Below are 13685 nucleotides of genomic sequence, written 5' to 3'. Positions count from 1 at the left end.
TTAAAGAGGGTGTCCTATAGGGCTGGGTGATAAATCTGTAAAATCGATTAATTTGAGTTTGTGGTTTAGGACAATTTTAAAAAATGAAAATCGATTTCCTCTTTAACTTTCCCCCGCCGCCGCTCCCCATGGGCTCCTGTAGCTCATAGTGGGCACCGCCCTCCCCCTGCATTTACTATGCAATGCAAGCAGATGTTTAATTTAGTTTACACATCTTCAGGGATACAAAATACCGTTTGTAAACAAAAGGCAGGTTTTGCAAAAAAGTATTTGATGAAAGTTATGTTCACATGTTATATTTATGTTTACAAAAGCATTTTATCAAAAAGGGACACATTTTTTTTCAAGTGAGTTTAAAGGTGCACTGTTTTCGAGAAGGAAAAAAAAAAATTATAAATAAAAATCGTAAATCGAGTTTGTTGTGAAAAAATCAGAGATAAAATTTTTAGGACATATTGTCCAGCCCTAGTGTCCTGCACATCTCCAAAATGACTTATTTTAGTAACGCAAAGCATGAGCTTCACTAACTTTTCACCGAGAGGGTAGGAGGGACAAGGAGGAGAGAGAGACGGCCCTAATGTTCAGTTCAACACTTCTGATAAAGTTAATAGCAAAGATTGTTCAATTTCTACAGTGTTACATTGAAAATATAAATATACAGATGACAATGTTGGACCTGACTAGCTTTCACCTGTGCTCTAGCTCTCTGTATATTGAATTTTGAAAATGAGTGGAAAAGAAGCCAATTATCATGTCTTAAATTGTTTGTTTTTGTCCAACCAACAGCCCAAAACTGTGGTCACTGCACTCTGGGTGTCATGTCTCACCTGCCCAGCCCAGGTAGCCCTGGATCATGTGAAGCTTCTCCTCGATCCGGCTCTGCATGTTATCAAGGTAGTGCAGCGTCAGTCCCAGCGTGCTGTTCATGCGCTCCAGTTTGTTCATCAGGTCTGTGTAGTACTGCGACGTCTGGTCCTGGTAATGCAGGAACTCCAACATACTGTGGTCTGATCAACCATAAGGGAACGAAATACAGATATTAGAGACAAAACACTTTTGAACTGCGTGTTTGTGATTAATTTCGGATTGTAACGTGTTTTGATTACCAATCTTTTGGTAAATGTCCTGAGCTTGGTGTCGGACGTCTGCAAGGTCTTTTACAATCGCCTTATGGCTGTCCTGCATCTCCGAGCCTTGGTTCTGCAGGTTTTCACTCACATTCTCTAAGAAAAAAAATGTAACATTTAAAAAAAAAAAAAAAGGACAGATTGTAAATATCATTTCATACTAGATGGCAGAACATTAGCTAGGTTATGAAAGTTTGTTGTCATATAATTTTTTCTCCTCAGTCCTTAGTTTTGATATGGATCTTATTATTTTCACCATTAGTTTAGATTTTTATCATAATATGGGAGGTATTTGTCAGGAGGAATATTTAAAAAGTTCAGTTTAGTTTCTAGTAAGCTACTAAACTCGGCCTACAACAACACTAGGAAATACATGTAAAAGGGAAATCACAAATACCAAGCACAAAGCATTTTCAATACAAAAAAAGTATGTGCAAAGACTCAAAGCACAGAGAAACCCACCAGATCAAGCCTCATTTGAAATGGTTGAAGCAGTGAGGCGACTCGGCTGATCTGAGCGCTGCACTGCTGACTGAGGGGTTTTCCAGAAAGCAGGCCGAGTGAAACTGGAAAGACCTGCTTTCTGACATATTATCTGTAGGTCCTCTTATTACAGCCGTTTTCTGACTGCTGGTTTACTGTTGAGCTAACTGATGTATTTGGCTGGTTTTACTTTGACTGTTCAGGGCTCCATATATATGTTTAACTTACAGGGTTTACCCCAGTGTAGAGAGAGTGGGAAAGAGAGTGAAAGACAGAGAGCGGCCCGCCAGGCTTAGATTTCCCACCTCCAGGCTAAGCATCGTTTATTTATTTAATCAAAAAAGGTTTGTATACATCAGTAACCAAGCTGAAAGCGCACTGACGACATCTTATGGTCAACACATGAACACATAGCGGGTCTGAGGTCAGGTGTCTTTTTCATCACCTAACACCCCTCACCCCACAAATCACTGCTACTGTCAAAAAACGCTGGACTTTGTCTTCCGAAGTCGGACGAACAAAGGCGGAGACGATGAACCTGCTGGTTCACCTGTTGACCAGGTGTGCAGCGGCACAACGCTGGCTGAGCCACAGGTGGATGAGGCAGCTAGCATGGATGTAGCATGGATGTTAGCTCGTCGTCCGCTGCAGTGGCAGAGCAGCCTTGTCCTAATTTCACAGTGGTTTATATTAAATTCAGCCTTAGATAAGCTATGGTGGTAAGCCATATTGAAGCTACTTACACTACTTATAGGCATGATGTGGTAAACAGTCATGTTGGGTCTCTCACCATCGCACCGGCATCAATATGGCAGCAAGCAGAATGCCACATTGTTTCAAATGTAAATATATGTCACTGATTATAATAAAATATCCATTATGAAATATCCTATAGTTAGCTTGCACTGTTTTCATGTTGTAGGCTTGTCAGTGCAGCATTCGAGCCAGTGATTAATATGGAGCATGAAGCCAGAATTTGTGGTTTTAAATGCTGGCTCCTAAAGTACGAAATTGCCCACCAATTAACTTTTAACACTGATTTAATGCAAGGCAGTTTGAAACCACTCTAAATGTTACTACGTCATGAATCTGGCTTACCACCAGGCTTAGCAAGTTTTCTGGGGGAAACCCTGTGATTAATTACTAGATTCATTATTATGTTGTATTTTCTGTTGGGACTTACTATTGTACTTGAAAAATGTAGACATTACCTACTCACCCACATGCTGATAAAAAGTTAGGTTAGGTTCCAGAGTCCATCTGCTAGATTTAAGGTGAAACTCTCGCCAAAAAGCAACTAGGCTTTATTTGTTAATGTATATGAGTCAAACCTTCATGTAAAAGCATAATTACGATGAAAGAGGCACTTTTAAGATTTAGCGTAGTTTCATTTTCGGGCAAGCTCATTTTCAATGGCGTGCTGGGGCACTCTTACACTAGCATCAAAATCGCCATTTTTAAAAAACACTAAGAAGGCTCGACACAACATGAAACTTTGCTCGTAGTATCACCAGGGTCTGTACACATGAACACGAGCACTGAGAACATTGTTTATAGGGCTGGGCGATATATCGATATAAAACATATATCGATATATTTTTAAATGTGATATGGAATGAAACCCTATCACTTATATCGATATAGTTCAAATTTGCGCTGTGATCCTTGCTCCAGGCAAGCCGCTGACCCGGAGCTCTCTGCACTGCTCCCCTCCTCTTTCATGCACAGAGAGGGGAGGGGCTGGAACAGACAATCCGGCACTCTTAACAAACAATTTGGTGGGAATTTAACCGCTGTTGCCCCGCACTTTGGCCTTGATGCCCCGTGAAAAAAAAAATCATCGTACTGCCACAGTGGCCTCTGTGCCCCTGGCCCGGTCAGCGTAGCGAGCTTGCCTTGAATTACAGCCACCTGAGTGCACAGTAGTCACTCACAGTAACTTCAGTGAGTTTGCGGTTCGTGCAGGTGGAGTCTCATCATCACGATGATCTCACGTGAAAGCCTCTCAAACAGCAGCAGCGTCTCAAAACAGAAGAACGAAACTTACAGCACAGGTGCAGAGCGAGCTCAGCCGGTTTTGACATGATACCCAACTGATTTATGTGGCAGGATTTAGTCTGGTAAAGTTGGAAATATATTCACAGATTCGAAATTCCCGGATCAATAACTCATAAGTGAAACCTTGTTAAAACACAAACGACGGCTCTTTCCTACCATAGTAAGGAAGACGAGCTACAACCGTATTTTCATCTAAACGAGCGGCTGGACATTAACTCTGGTCTCTATGGTCAGCCGTCTGTGAGACGCAGGGACCGTCTACAAAGTGCAACACTGAAAAGAGATACTACAAAAAGTAGTGCCCCTGGAAAAAAAAAAAGTGAAGGCCAAATGGCCTTGCCCTAAAATGGCAAAATTCCCACCCACATGTCATATTTGGCTTTGACTGAACATTTGCTCTCACTTTGCAATAAAAATATTGGGATATATATCGTATATCGATATTTAGCCTAAATATATCGGGATATGACTATTGGTCCATATCGCCCAGCCCTATTTGTGTAAACACATTTTTACGAAAAATAAGGTTTTTGAACAACTCAGGTTAGCAGCTGTATCTTCGGTGCACTGCCGTCATGGCAGACAGAAAGTGTCGATTTCACGGTAAATCTTAAAAGTGCCTCTTTCATCAGAATTATGCATCTACATGAAGGTTTGACTCATATACATTCACAAATAAAGCTCAAGTTGCTCTTTGGCGAGAGTTTCACTTTAAAGCTGCAAATTTTAACATCACACATATGGCATTTTCTCATCATCACTCCATTCACAGAAAGAAAAGTACTTAGGTATATGTATGTCACTTAGGGCTGCAACGATTAGTCGACGAAATCGCTTAAATTGCCAATAAAAATTTGGCGACGCGAAATTTTTCGCATTTATCATTTTAAAAAAAAGAAAAGATTTGAGCTGAAGCAAATTGCTTTAGCACCACAACTAGAATGTGCAACACAGTGTGGCGTAGAAGAAGAAACCTACAAGCAAATCAAACCGAAATGGATTTGCATTTATTTTATTTTTTTTATGTATTCATCCATTAGTGTGCAACCAAAAAGTGATTTATTAAAATTCATAGTTATTAAAAATGCAACAGATCTCGAATGACAACAACAGCTGCGGTTGTTGAGAACCCATGCTCCCCCGTGTATCATCAGACAAGAGGCTGGCTGGAGACAGCTCTTTGAATACATTCATATGTTAATAATGTGTACAGAAGTGAAGGGTGGCCAGTAAAATTGATTATTATTATTATAAAAATAAGTTAAATTTGCAAATAAGAGGCTTCTCTCTGACAGCAATGATATCAGTAATAATTTGTTATTAAAGATATTAAAGCAGTACAAAACAGTAATGATATAAATTAGATAAAACACTCAATAGCAAACCTCCACTTAATGCAACGTTTTATAACATAATAATTCATTTGTAAAATATGTAATCAGTTAAAAACTGTAATAATTAGTATTAGGCATTACAGTGTGATAAAACATGATCATAGATTTCAGCCTCTTATGTTTTCAAATACATGTTTCATGGGTTTTTAATTTGCTCTGAGAATATGAGGTAAAACCAAAGTCGAAACAGATAATCAACCAAAATAATCGTGACTAATTAACTAATCGATAGATTAGTCACAACCAAAATAGTTGCAGCCCTAATTTCACTGTGTTTGTTTTGTGGATTCAGTTAAGTCTTATATGGAAAAAGGGACTGTGCCTTCACTGAACCCGTTGGCAGACACACACATACAGTTAACCCAGGCACGTTGTACTTCTTTTGTTAGCATATGTGACTAATGTTTACATTGCAGAATGAGGTGAGACTACTCTGTTTACTTTAACCTGTTGGACACAAGCAGCTTTAATTCCTTTGTTGAGTTGATTTTGAAGGTGTAATGCCACAAACTCAGGGCAAAAGACTGGGTTGGCACACTTTGAAATGTGCCAGGATTGTGTCAGCGTCAAACAAGGTCCTAATACCCCTTTTCCACAGGTGAGAAATCCCACTAAGATCAGGCATTTGTGTGCAATAGGAATGTGCACACTCTGCATTTACACCAGGTCAATTGACTCTGCAGTAGACACAGGTTTTTAATCAACTTGGCTCAGCTTTGATCTAAACGACCTCAGTAACCATGTATACCATGGACCTAGAACCATATCAAAACACTTGCTGGAGACTTGTTTTAAAACATTAAAAAAAAGTTCTCAAGAATTCCTTCACACTTTCACACTCTGATGTAGTGTCCCAGACAAAGTCAGAGGGCAGCATGTTCTTGTTGCCATTTCAAACTTCCAACAACCAAAGCCAAAAGTTAACATGGCTGTACATAAATGTCCCATTCAATAGACTCAGACCGATACCATAGTTTATAAATACATCCTTCACATTAAAGCTGACATAGGTGTGCCATCATAACTGCTTCTTGCTAAAACTGAAGAATACATTTAACTGGATAAATGTATTTGCCCTCACTTCAACTGGTGCTCCATTGTTCTTTTTCAAAACAAAACTGCTGGCTCACCTTTCGGTATATAAAATGAAATGCACGGACACACGCAAACTCTCACCCATTCTCTGTGTGATGCCCTTGATGAGCTGAGCCACCAGTTCCTGTCCAGAGGCAATGAGGGCTTTCTCCTGGTTCAGACGCTGCAGGTTGTCCCTTAGTGAACTCTCCATCTGCCCCTGGCCTTCATACAGTTTCCCCTGTTGGGCCTGCAGAGCACTGTGACCGTCCAGCAGCTTGTCCAAGGAGGCTGCAGTCAGTTCCCTCAGCTCCAGCTGGCCCTCCTGTTAGAAAACACCACTTGATCTGTTACTACATACTGTACACACAAAGGTAAAAAAGGTTGAAGAAAATTAGGGCTGTACAATTTTGACAAAAACAATCATATTGCCATCGTTGTGACTGATATTGGCATATTATTCTGCATTAGTGAAAATTATCATTTTAGGGATGTACAATACACATTTGATTCAGTCAATACAGATAATTACCTGCTTCCCATGGCTGATACCGCTAGGATCAGTTTTCTGATAACCTGCCTAACAAGACATTCTTGTCCCAGGGCTGTAAACTAACTTTTTGGCTCACCTGCCAAGGGGACCGGTAGATGAAAGAATCTACCGGCCAAGTAAATATTTTACCGGCCAAATAATAAATTGACTCTTTTTGTTGCATATACATCTGTTTCAGTACTTTTCATGGAGATAACAGTATTATATACCAATACATGCTTAGAAAAGAGGCTCTGTAATAGACTCATCAGTGGCAACTGTACCATAATAACATTTACACTGGATTTGATAGACCCATGGTTTTACACGTTTTGTGACGTGACAACTGTTCTCATGTTAAGCCACTTGATTATCATACTGAAACCTAATTGAAGGAAGTCGTTTAGAAAATTATGCACACCATAAGTACAACTTCCCTCAGCTCATGAGTTAGAGGTGTCGTCATTGCTGCGCTCGAATCACAGTCACTGCGCCAAACTTTTAAAGAGCGGTGACGCGCACGCTACGTTGCTTCTGAGGGGAACTATTTTCTACAGCGGTGACGTCGGGGGAGCTACTTCAGTGCGACACACAACAAGTAGCCGGTTTAGCACTAACGTTTGCTACCGTCATAATTTATCACTTTACAGCTACTACAATGTTTTGCTATATCATGCATAATTTATTGCAAGAGTACGACCATCGGGACAAACATTTACCCGCCCCGTGGCATGTATCCCTCCAAAATTAAGTCGCCAGGGGAATATTTTAGTCGCATTTGGCGAGTGACGACCGCTAGTTTACAGCCCTGTTGTCCTTAAAAAAAAAAAGTGCTTACAAAAAATGTTCCTGGTTATTTCTTTTCCATTACTACTTCAAGCTATAAACAGAGGAGAGAAAACTATTTAGATCAGAATTAGAAAATAGATTACTGGAAAATAAACTTTCCTCAAATGCCCGTCAGTGATTCTGTAAAATTGCTCAGGGCTTTTCTGAATTGTATTTGTTGTTTTCTGTGGTTGTATGTGGGATACAATTATATATTACATAAATCCTATGTTATAACAATTGAAATTATAATAAATTATTCTATCTCTCTAAATCAGATTTGCTGTCCCACCCTGAGCACAATGAGCTGCACATCTTCCTCTTTGTTCCTCTTCTTGTAAATCAACCAATACAGCAATTCAGCCTCATATTATCGGCTAGCATTTCAGTGACGCTGATAATATAAATTTCCCAATATTGCATCCATAATTCATCAGTCTTATATATATTGTGCATCCCTTATTAAAATCATGATGACATGACATTTGTTTGGGTCCTGTAACTAACAGACTTATCAACAGCTTCCTTCCACAAGCTGTTAGATTGATGAACTGCTGATCTGGAGCATGTGCACTACTGCACTTCACAAGCCCTTAGTCATAGTTTTAAATGATCATATTTATATATTGTGTGTAATTTATTGTGTCATCTGTTATTGATCCTGGAGAAATGCAATCTCATTTTTGGTGTACCATTTTGTTGGTATAACAAAATGACAATAAAGCTTTAATTGACTGTTACATCTGGAGAACACGATTTGTAGGCCAGGACACCTCTGCAGCTCTAACAATCTTCATTATAATGCTTATTTGATACAGAAAATAAATGTTTCATCTTCTGCGATTTTAAGATTACACTTGGTCATATTGTGTTTGTTTTAAATATATTTTGATTTATTTTTCAGATCTGAAGAAAACTGAACTCCACCTTCAGGTCCTTCATTGCATCCAGTTGGCTCGTGGCTGTGGAGATGAGAGCATTGACGGTGTGCTCTGCTCGGCGTCTGAAGAGCTGCTGGCGAGTTGCGTAGCAGACAGAGCGTGCTCTGTTGCTCACTATGTGGTACGCATTCCAAGTGTCTGGGTCCATGCCTGCTGTGCACTCTTTTATTGTCTGAAACAGCAAAATTAGATGAAAAGGTGCTCGATAGAGACCACAACATTTTTTTCCTTTTATCATAATGTTATTGTCACCATTTCCTCTGTACATGGGTAGATCGGACGCCCCTCACTCTCTGATTGGCAGTTGAACAGAACGACTCCAAGTTTTGCGAGCTGCTCCTCTGAGAGGCTGCCACAGCTCGCCTTCAGCCGGGCAACCACCTGCAACAGACCACAGTGCTTTGCTTATTATTTTTGGGGAATTTGTATTACTTTATTAATAGGACAGCTTCAAAGATGACCGGAAACAGAGGACAAAGCCTCCACACATGGGACGCCCGCTCCACCAATTGAGCTAATGGGCGCCCCACAGCACTTTTTTCAAAGGGTTATAGACACACCAGTGGGAGTGTACCAATGTTACTGTGACAGTATTCATGTGAACAATGTTGTTAGACTGCCGATACGTCCAACTGATGAATATATCCAAAGCTAGAAGAGGTGTGTGAGAAATGTTTCTCAACTTTTTCTAGGCTTAAGTTTCAAACCATTTCATGAGATGTCTCAAGTGGTCATGTGAAGTTTACCCATGGATGTCAAAAGTAGGAGTGCTGAGGGGCCTGCAGCACCCCCTAAAACAAGGCATTATACAAATCATTAATGATTTATAAAAATAAACTTTGAAAAAGTGTATTGCAATTCACAGCAGAGAGAACGCTCATGTCAATGAGTGAGAAAGGAGAAACGTGAGAATACGAGGCGTACACATGATCTAAAAAATCATGACGCCAAATGTAACTCTACAATTCTGTGGTTTATCAATCAAGTCTATGAACTGCACTGCAGACTGGAGTCTGTGTTAACTGTGACAAACAGGCAGAGGCCTGAATAGTTGACACATTTTCAGAGACAGCATTTTATGACGTTTATAAAGCTTCTCCTAAACTAATAACTCCCAAAGTTGTTTTTTCAAAGGGAGCCTGGGGAATTTCTTTCCCTTGTCTCCTTGCTGTTATTGACAATTGCTGCAGCTGCTTTGACAAATAATATCTGATGTTCAAGTTTACTGTCTGCTGTGATGAATACTGTTCTCAAATAGTTAATAGCCATTAGATACAAGTCATTCTGGACACTGAAATTGATACAGCAAATATGAATGCTGTGCACCAATGACTTTGATGTCATTACATAGCCTGACCACTCAGAACCCCTCGACTGTGACGGACAGCCAGCTACCTTGAGTTCACCACAGTTTTGGTGAAAATCCCAAACATAATCTGGTTCCATCATTTCAAAAGTGAGGATATTTTTTTCTTTGTAAATAGAATATTTTTGGGCTGTGCACTGTTGGTTTGTATGAATTGTGATAAGACCTTTTATTCTATTTTCTGACTAATCGAGCAAACCAGGATACAATTTCTGTTTGCAGCATCATAAAAACGACTAAATTCTTGATTTGACCCTGTTTACATAAGTGACCTGAGTGAATTGTGGGTAAAAATGTGAAAAGACCTTCATATCAAGGACCACAACGCTCAGTTTCACCTTATAATTGCAGCTGTCTAACGGGCTGATCTCCATATTTTTTGCCTCAGCTAAAAACTTCTCATCCGCAGTAGCCATCTCAAACTGAGCATCCCTTGCTAGAAGTGCTGGGACTTCAGCTTCTGCAGGTGGAGGTGGTGCGGCTGCTGCTGGAGGTGTCTCCGTCTGTCTCAGCCACTCAAACAACCCGCTGACTGTAGGACACTGACAGGCCAGCACGCTGATCAGCAGGAAACACAGGTGGTGGATCAGCAGATGGCCCATGTCTGGAACAGAATACAAGGCTGCAGAATGACTTCATTCAGCTTTTTTGTCACTTAAATCTTTGTTGGCAAGAGATTTTCAACATTAACTATAAATAACTGTTTGCGGAAAATATTAACATTTTCCCTCCCCAACTTTCTTTAAATTGTGTTAGGCTGTTTTTCCATTCAGAAGTCTTACGAAACAAAAACTTACATCTGGTCATGTGCTTTGGAGCTATTTTTATTCGTATTTAGCTTGTTAACATACAATTGCACGTATCTACCAAATAAATGATGCTCTTTATTACACTATCTTGAGAGAAATAACAGCCATTAAGTGCGGCACAATTTGGAGGCATTTTAGAGAACTCAGTGGTGGAATGTAACCAAGTACATTTGTACAATGTATATCATTCATACCCGTTCTCACAATTGTTTTATACTGGATACTTTATATCTACTTACTTGAATTTATTCCTGTGTGTTTGAGTTATTTATCCATTTGCTATGTAATAGTGTTTGAATGACCACCGAGGAGCTGCACTGAAATTTCATTGTATACAGTGCAAGGTAATCTACTGGCAATCGAGAAAAAATTAAATCTGACAGTCAAGTAACCCATGGTACATAGTATATAAATACATGTATTTTTATTTGGACTTATTTGGTACTTTAGTAAACTTAAGTTAACTTCAACTCCTCGCTCAGTGTATCAGACACCGAGTCAAAAGGAGGACTCGGGATGCTTCGTTTCTCTCCAGTGTGCAATAATAAAAGACAAACAATGTGCAATAACCCACATTTTAACTGTAGCAATATTTATTAAACTGTATGTATGGATATATTGTAGTAGAATGTACATTTCTTATATATATATATATATATATATATATATATATATATATATATAGATATATATATATATATATATATATATATATATATATATATATATATATATATATATATATATATATATATATATATATATATATATATATATATATATATATATATAGTTTTTATTCTTATGCATATTTTTGGGACTTTGCATGGAAGCAGCTGTAACATAAGCAATTTCCCCCTCAGGGATGAATAAAGTATTTCTGATTCTGATTAATATCAGGTAATTAACAGTTTTACTCAATGAGTCTTCATCAGGGTGACTTTCACTTTAACAAAAGAAATATTTTTGACAAGATATCTGTACATTTACTGAAGTAGGCTATGACTTTTGGGTACTGGTACACAACTGCTGTTGTTTTGTTCTACTACAACTCTTTACATACTACCTCCAAATACTGGTATTTTCTTTCCGCCAAAATATCTGTCAGAGATCTTAAATGATCTACACCCTCTAAATCATATCTGACATCAAAGTATGAAACTGCTTAATTTTACCTTAGATGTAACAAAGATATGAATCAGATTATATTCCCAGGTTGTTTCCCTCTATATCCTCATCTTGACATAGTGTATGTGAGGGGGTGCATCGTCCACATATCTTACTAATCACTATCTAAACTCCTAGTATGAAGATCTATTTTAAACTGAATAGTGTATAGGTATAGATAGAGGTAGTAAGACAGACAACAAGTAAGTGTGAGTACCGGGTGAATAAAGTGAGATTTATTTGACGTTATGAATGAATAAAGTGAGATTTATTTAACATTATGAAGAAGTCCGTTGTTTTGAACTGGACAGGACAGTAAATGTGGGCTTGACGAAGTGTGTAATAAATTTAAATAATTTCACAATTAACAGCTGGGATTAATTGGTGGCAACAGGTGGTTGTGGTCACCTATAATTAAGCCCACCTGCGTATACGGACAGTGAATCACCAGTATGTACACTGAAGAGGCCATTTTCACAAAAAGTCAAATTTGATTATTGGCCTCATCTTTCTTAAAGGTCTAATCGTGATTTTAGTAAAATAATTTGTTTAACAATTGTGTTGTGAAACCAAAGTGTGATTTGGAATGCCAAACTGTGTCCTGACTTTAATGACTACTTTAATTCTTTCCAACTTCAGATGATGATAAAAGCATGTCAATATGATCTGTGTCTGTCGACTATGTAACAGAGCAGAGGTAGCCCATTGTCATCAGTGTAAATGCTTGTTAAAAACTCTGTTTTACCATTTTGCATACAATAGTCTTAAAATTGTGCCAACTGCCTGTTAACCCCAAAAATCTCTTTGCTTTTCTCTCCGAGTTGTTGAGGCCTGATTGACTGGAAATAGTACTTTTTTTTATAGTTTCTATCATCGTTTATTTTTGCTCATTGTTTTCAGGATGTGTGCTTGTGCTATGTAATATCTTCAATCTGCCCCTAAAGTCATCCTTGTGTCTTGCCTTTTTCTAACCTTTAAAATGGCTGGTTGAGATCTAGTCAAGTCAATTTTATTTACATCACACTACGTCACAGTTTAGAGTGAGGATAATTAGCTAATTCTGAATTCTGATTATACAGATTACAAGTCTTGGCAACCTTTGGGATGGAATGAGTCTTTAAAATCACAAGTATTTAGTAGGAGGTAGACAGGTGGAATCTACCTTCAAAACTACATAATCCAGGGGCTGTCGCTAGATGGCGACAACAAAAGCCTATGTTTGAATTAATGTTGTTAAATATACATGCCTTTCTAAATCTATATTATAAGAATGCATGGTGTCGTGTAAAGCACAGGCGGTAGGGACATTGATGTATGCCTGACACAATAGTAAGAACTTATTCATTCATCATTAATATGAGTGAAAACCAATGAGTGGCTTTGCCCGGGCATGTCTGCTCTGCTGCACAACACATGCACTCCAATATAGTACCTGCCGTGGACAACTACAGCAACGTATATACACTTCAAATAAAACATTTTGCTTCGCAATTGTATTTTATTTACCGTTAAACGCAGCAACTCACCATTTAGAATCTGCCTAGCGGGTTTATAACCGTCTGTTTTAAGTACCAAGAAGCAAAATGCACATGCCTTCTCCAGAGTGCAAAACAAAACAACAGTGAATAAGAGAACACATTTAAAACTGAAAACACCAATTTCATGCAGCAATATGTGCGCGTAATATAATACATAATAACGCCGGATGAAACGCTCTAAATGTACCTGTTGTTAAATTCTGCAGGAGACTCCTCAGCTCCCTCGCACAGCTGATTGGAATGACAGTTGATTTTTTTGCTCGCCACCTCTCCGTCCTATACGACGAGGACTCAGCCAATGGAATGCCTCGAAGTTTTTGGGACCTGACGCGTGGTGTGCTTGTTTTCTCCATCACGCTTGTAGCGGA

The 13685-nt window shown here is 38.8% G+C and overlaps 1 protein-coding gene across 2 annotated transcripts in view; it reads right to left on the bottom strand.

The window, feature by feature from the left end:
* Positions 1–13685, bottom strand: part of bmb (brambleberry) — a 23429-nt gene extending 9744 nt beyond the window's left edge. The window contains exons 1-7 of one of the 2 annotated variants that reach the window (XM_030433437.1): positions 13505–13685; positions 10142–10407; positions 8690–8818; positions 8424–8609; positions 6239–6461; positions 1107–1223; positions 828–1007 (exon numbers count right to left, since the gene is read on the bottom strand). In XM_030433437.1, coding sequence (XP_030289297.1) covers positions 828–1007; positions 1107–1223; positions 6239–6461; positions 8424–8609; positions 8690–8818; positions 10142–10407; positions 13505–13670 — 1267 coding nt within the window. In that variant the 5' untranslated portion in view covers positions 13671–13685. Of the gene's footprint in view, positions 1–827; positions 1008–1106; positions 1224–6238; positions 6462–8423; positions 8610–8689; positions 8819–10141; positions 10408–13305; positions 13445–13504 lie in introns of those variants that run through there. The other variant, XM_030433438.1, reaches the window with a different exon arrangement.

This window comes from Sparus aurata, chromosome 11, assembly GCF_900880675.1.
Source record: "Sparus aurata chromosome 11, fSpaAur1.1, whole genome shotgun sequence".
Lineage (NCBI taxonomy): Eukaryota > Metazoa > Chordata > Actinopteri > Spariformes > Sparidae > Sparus > Sparus aurata.
This window is presented reverse-complemented; position numbering and strand designations above follow the sequence as displayed.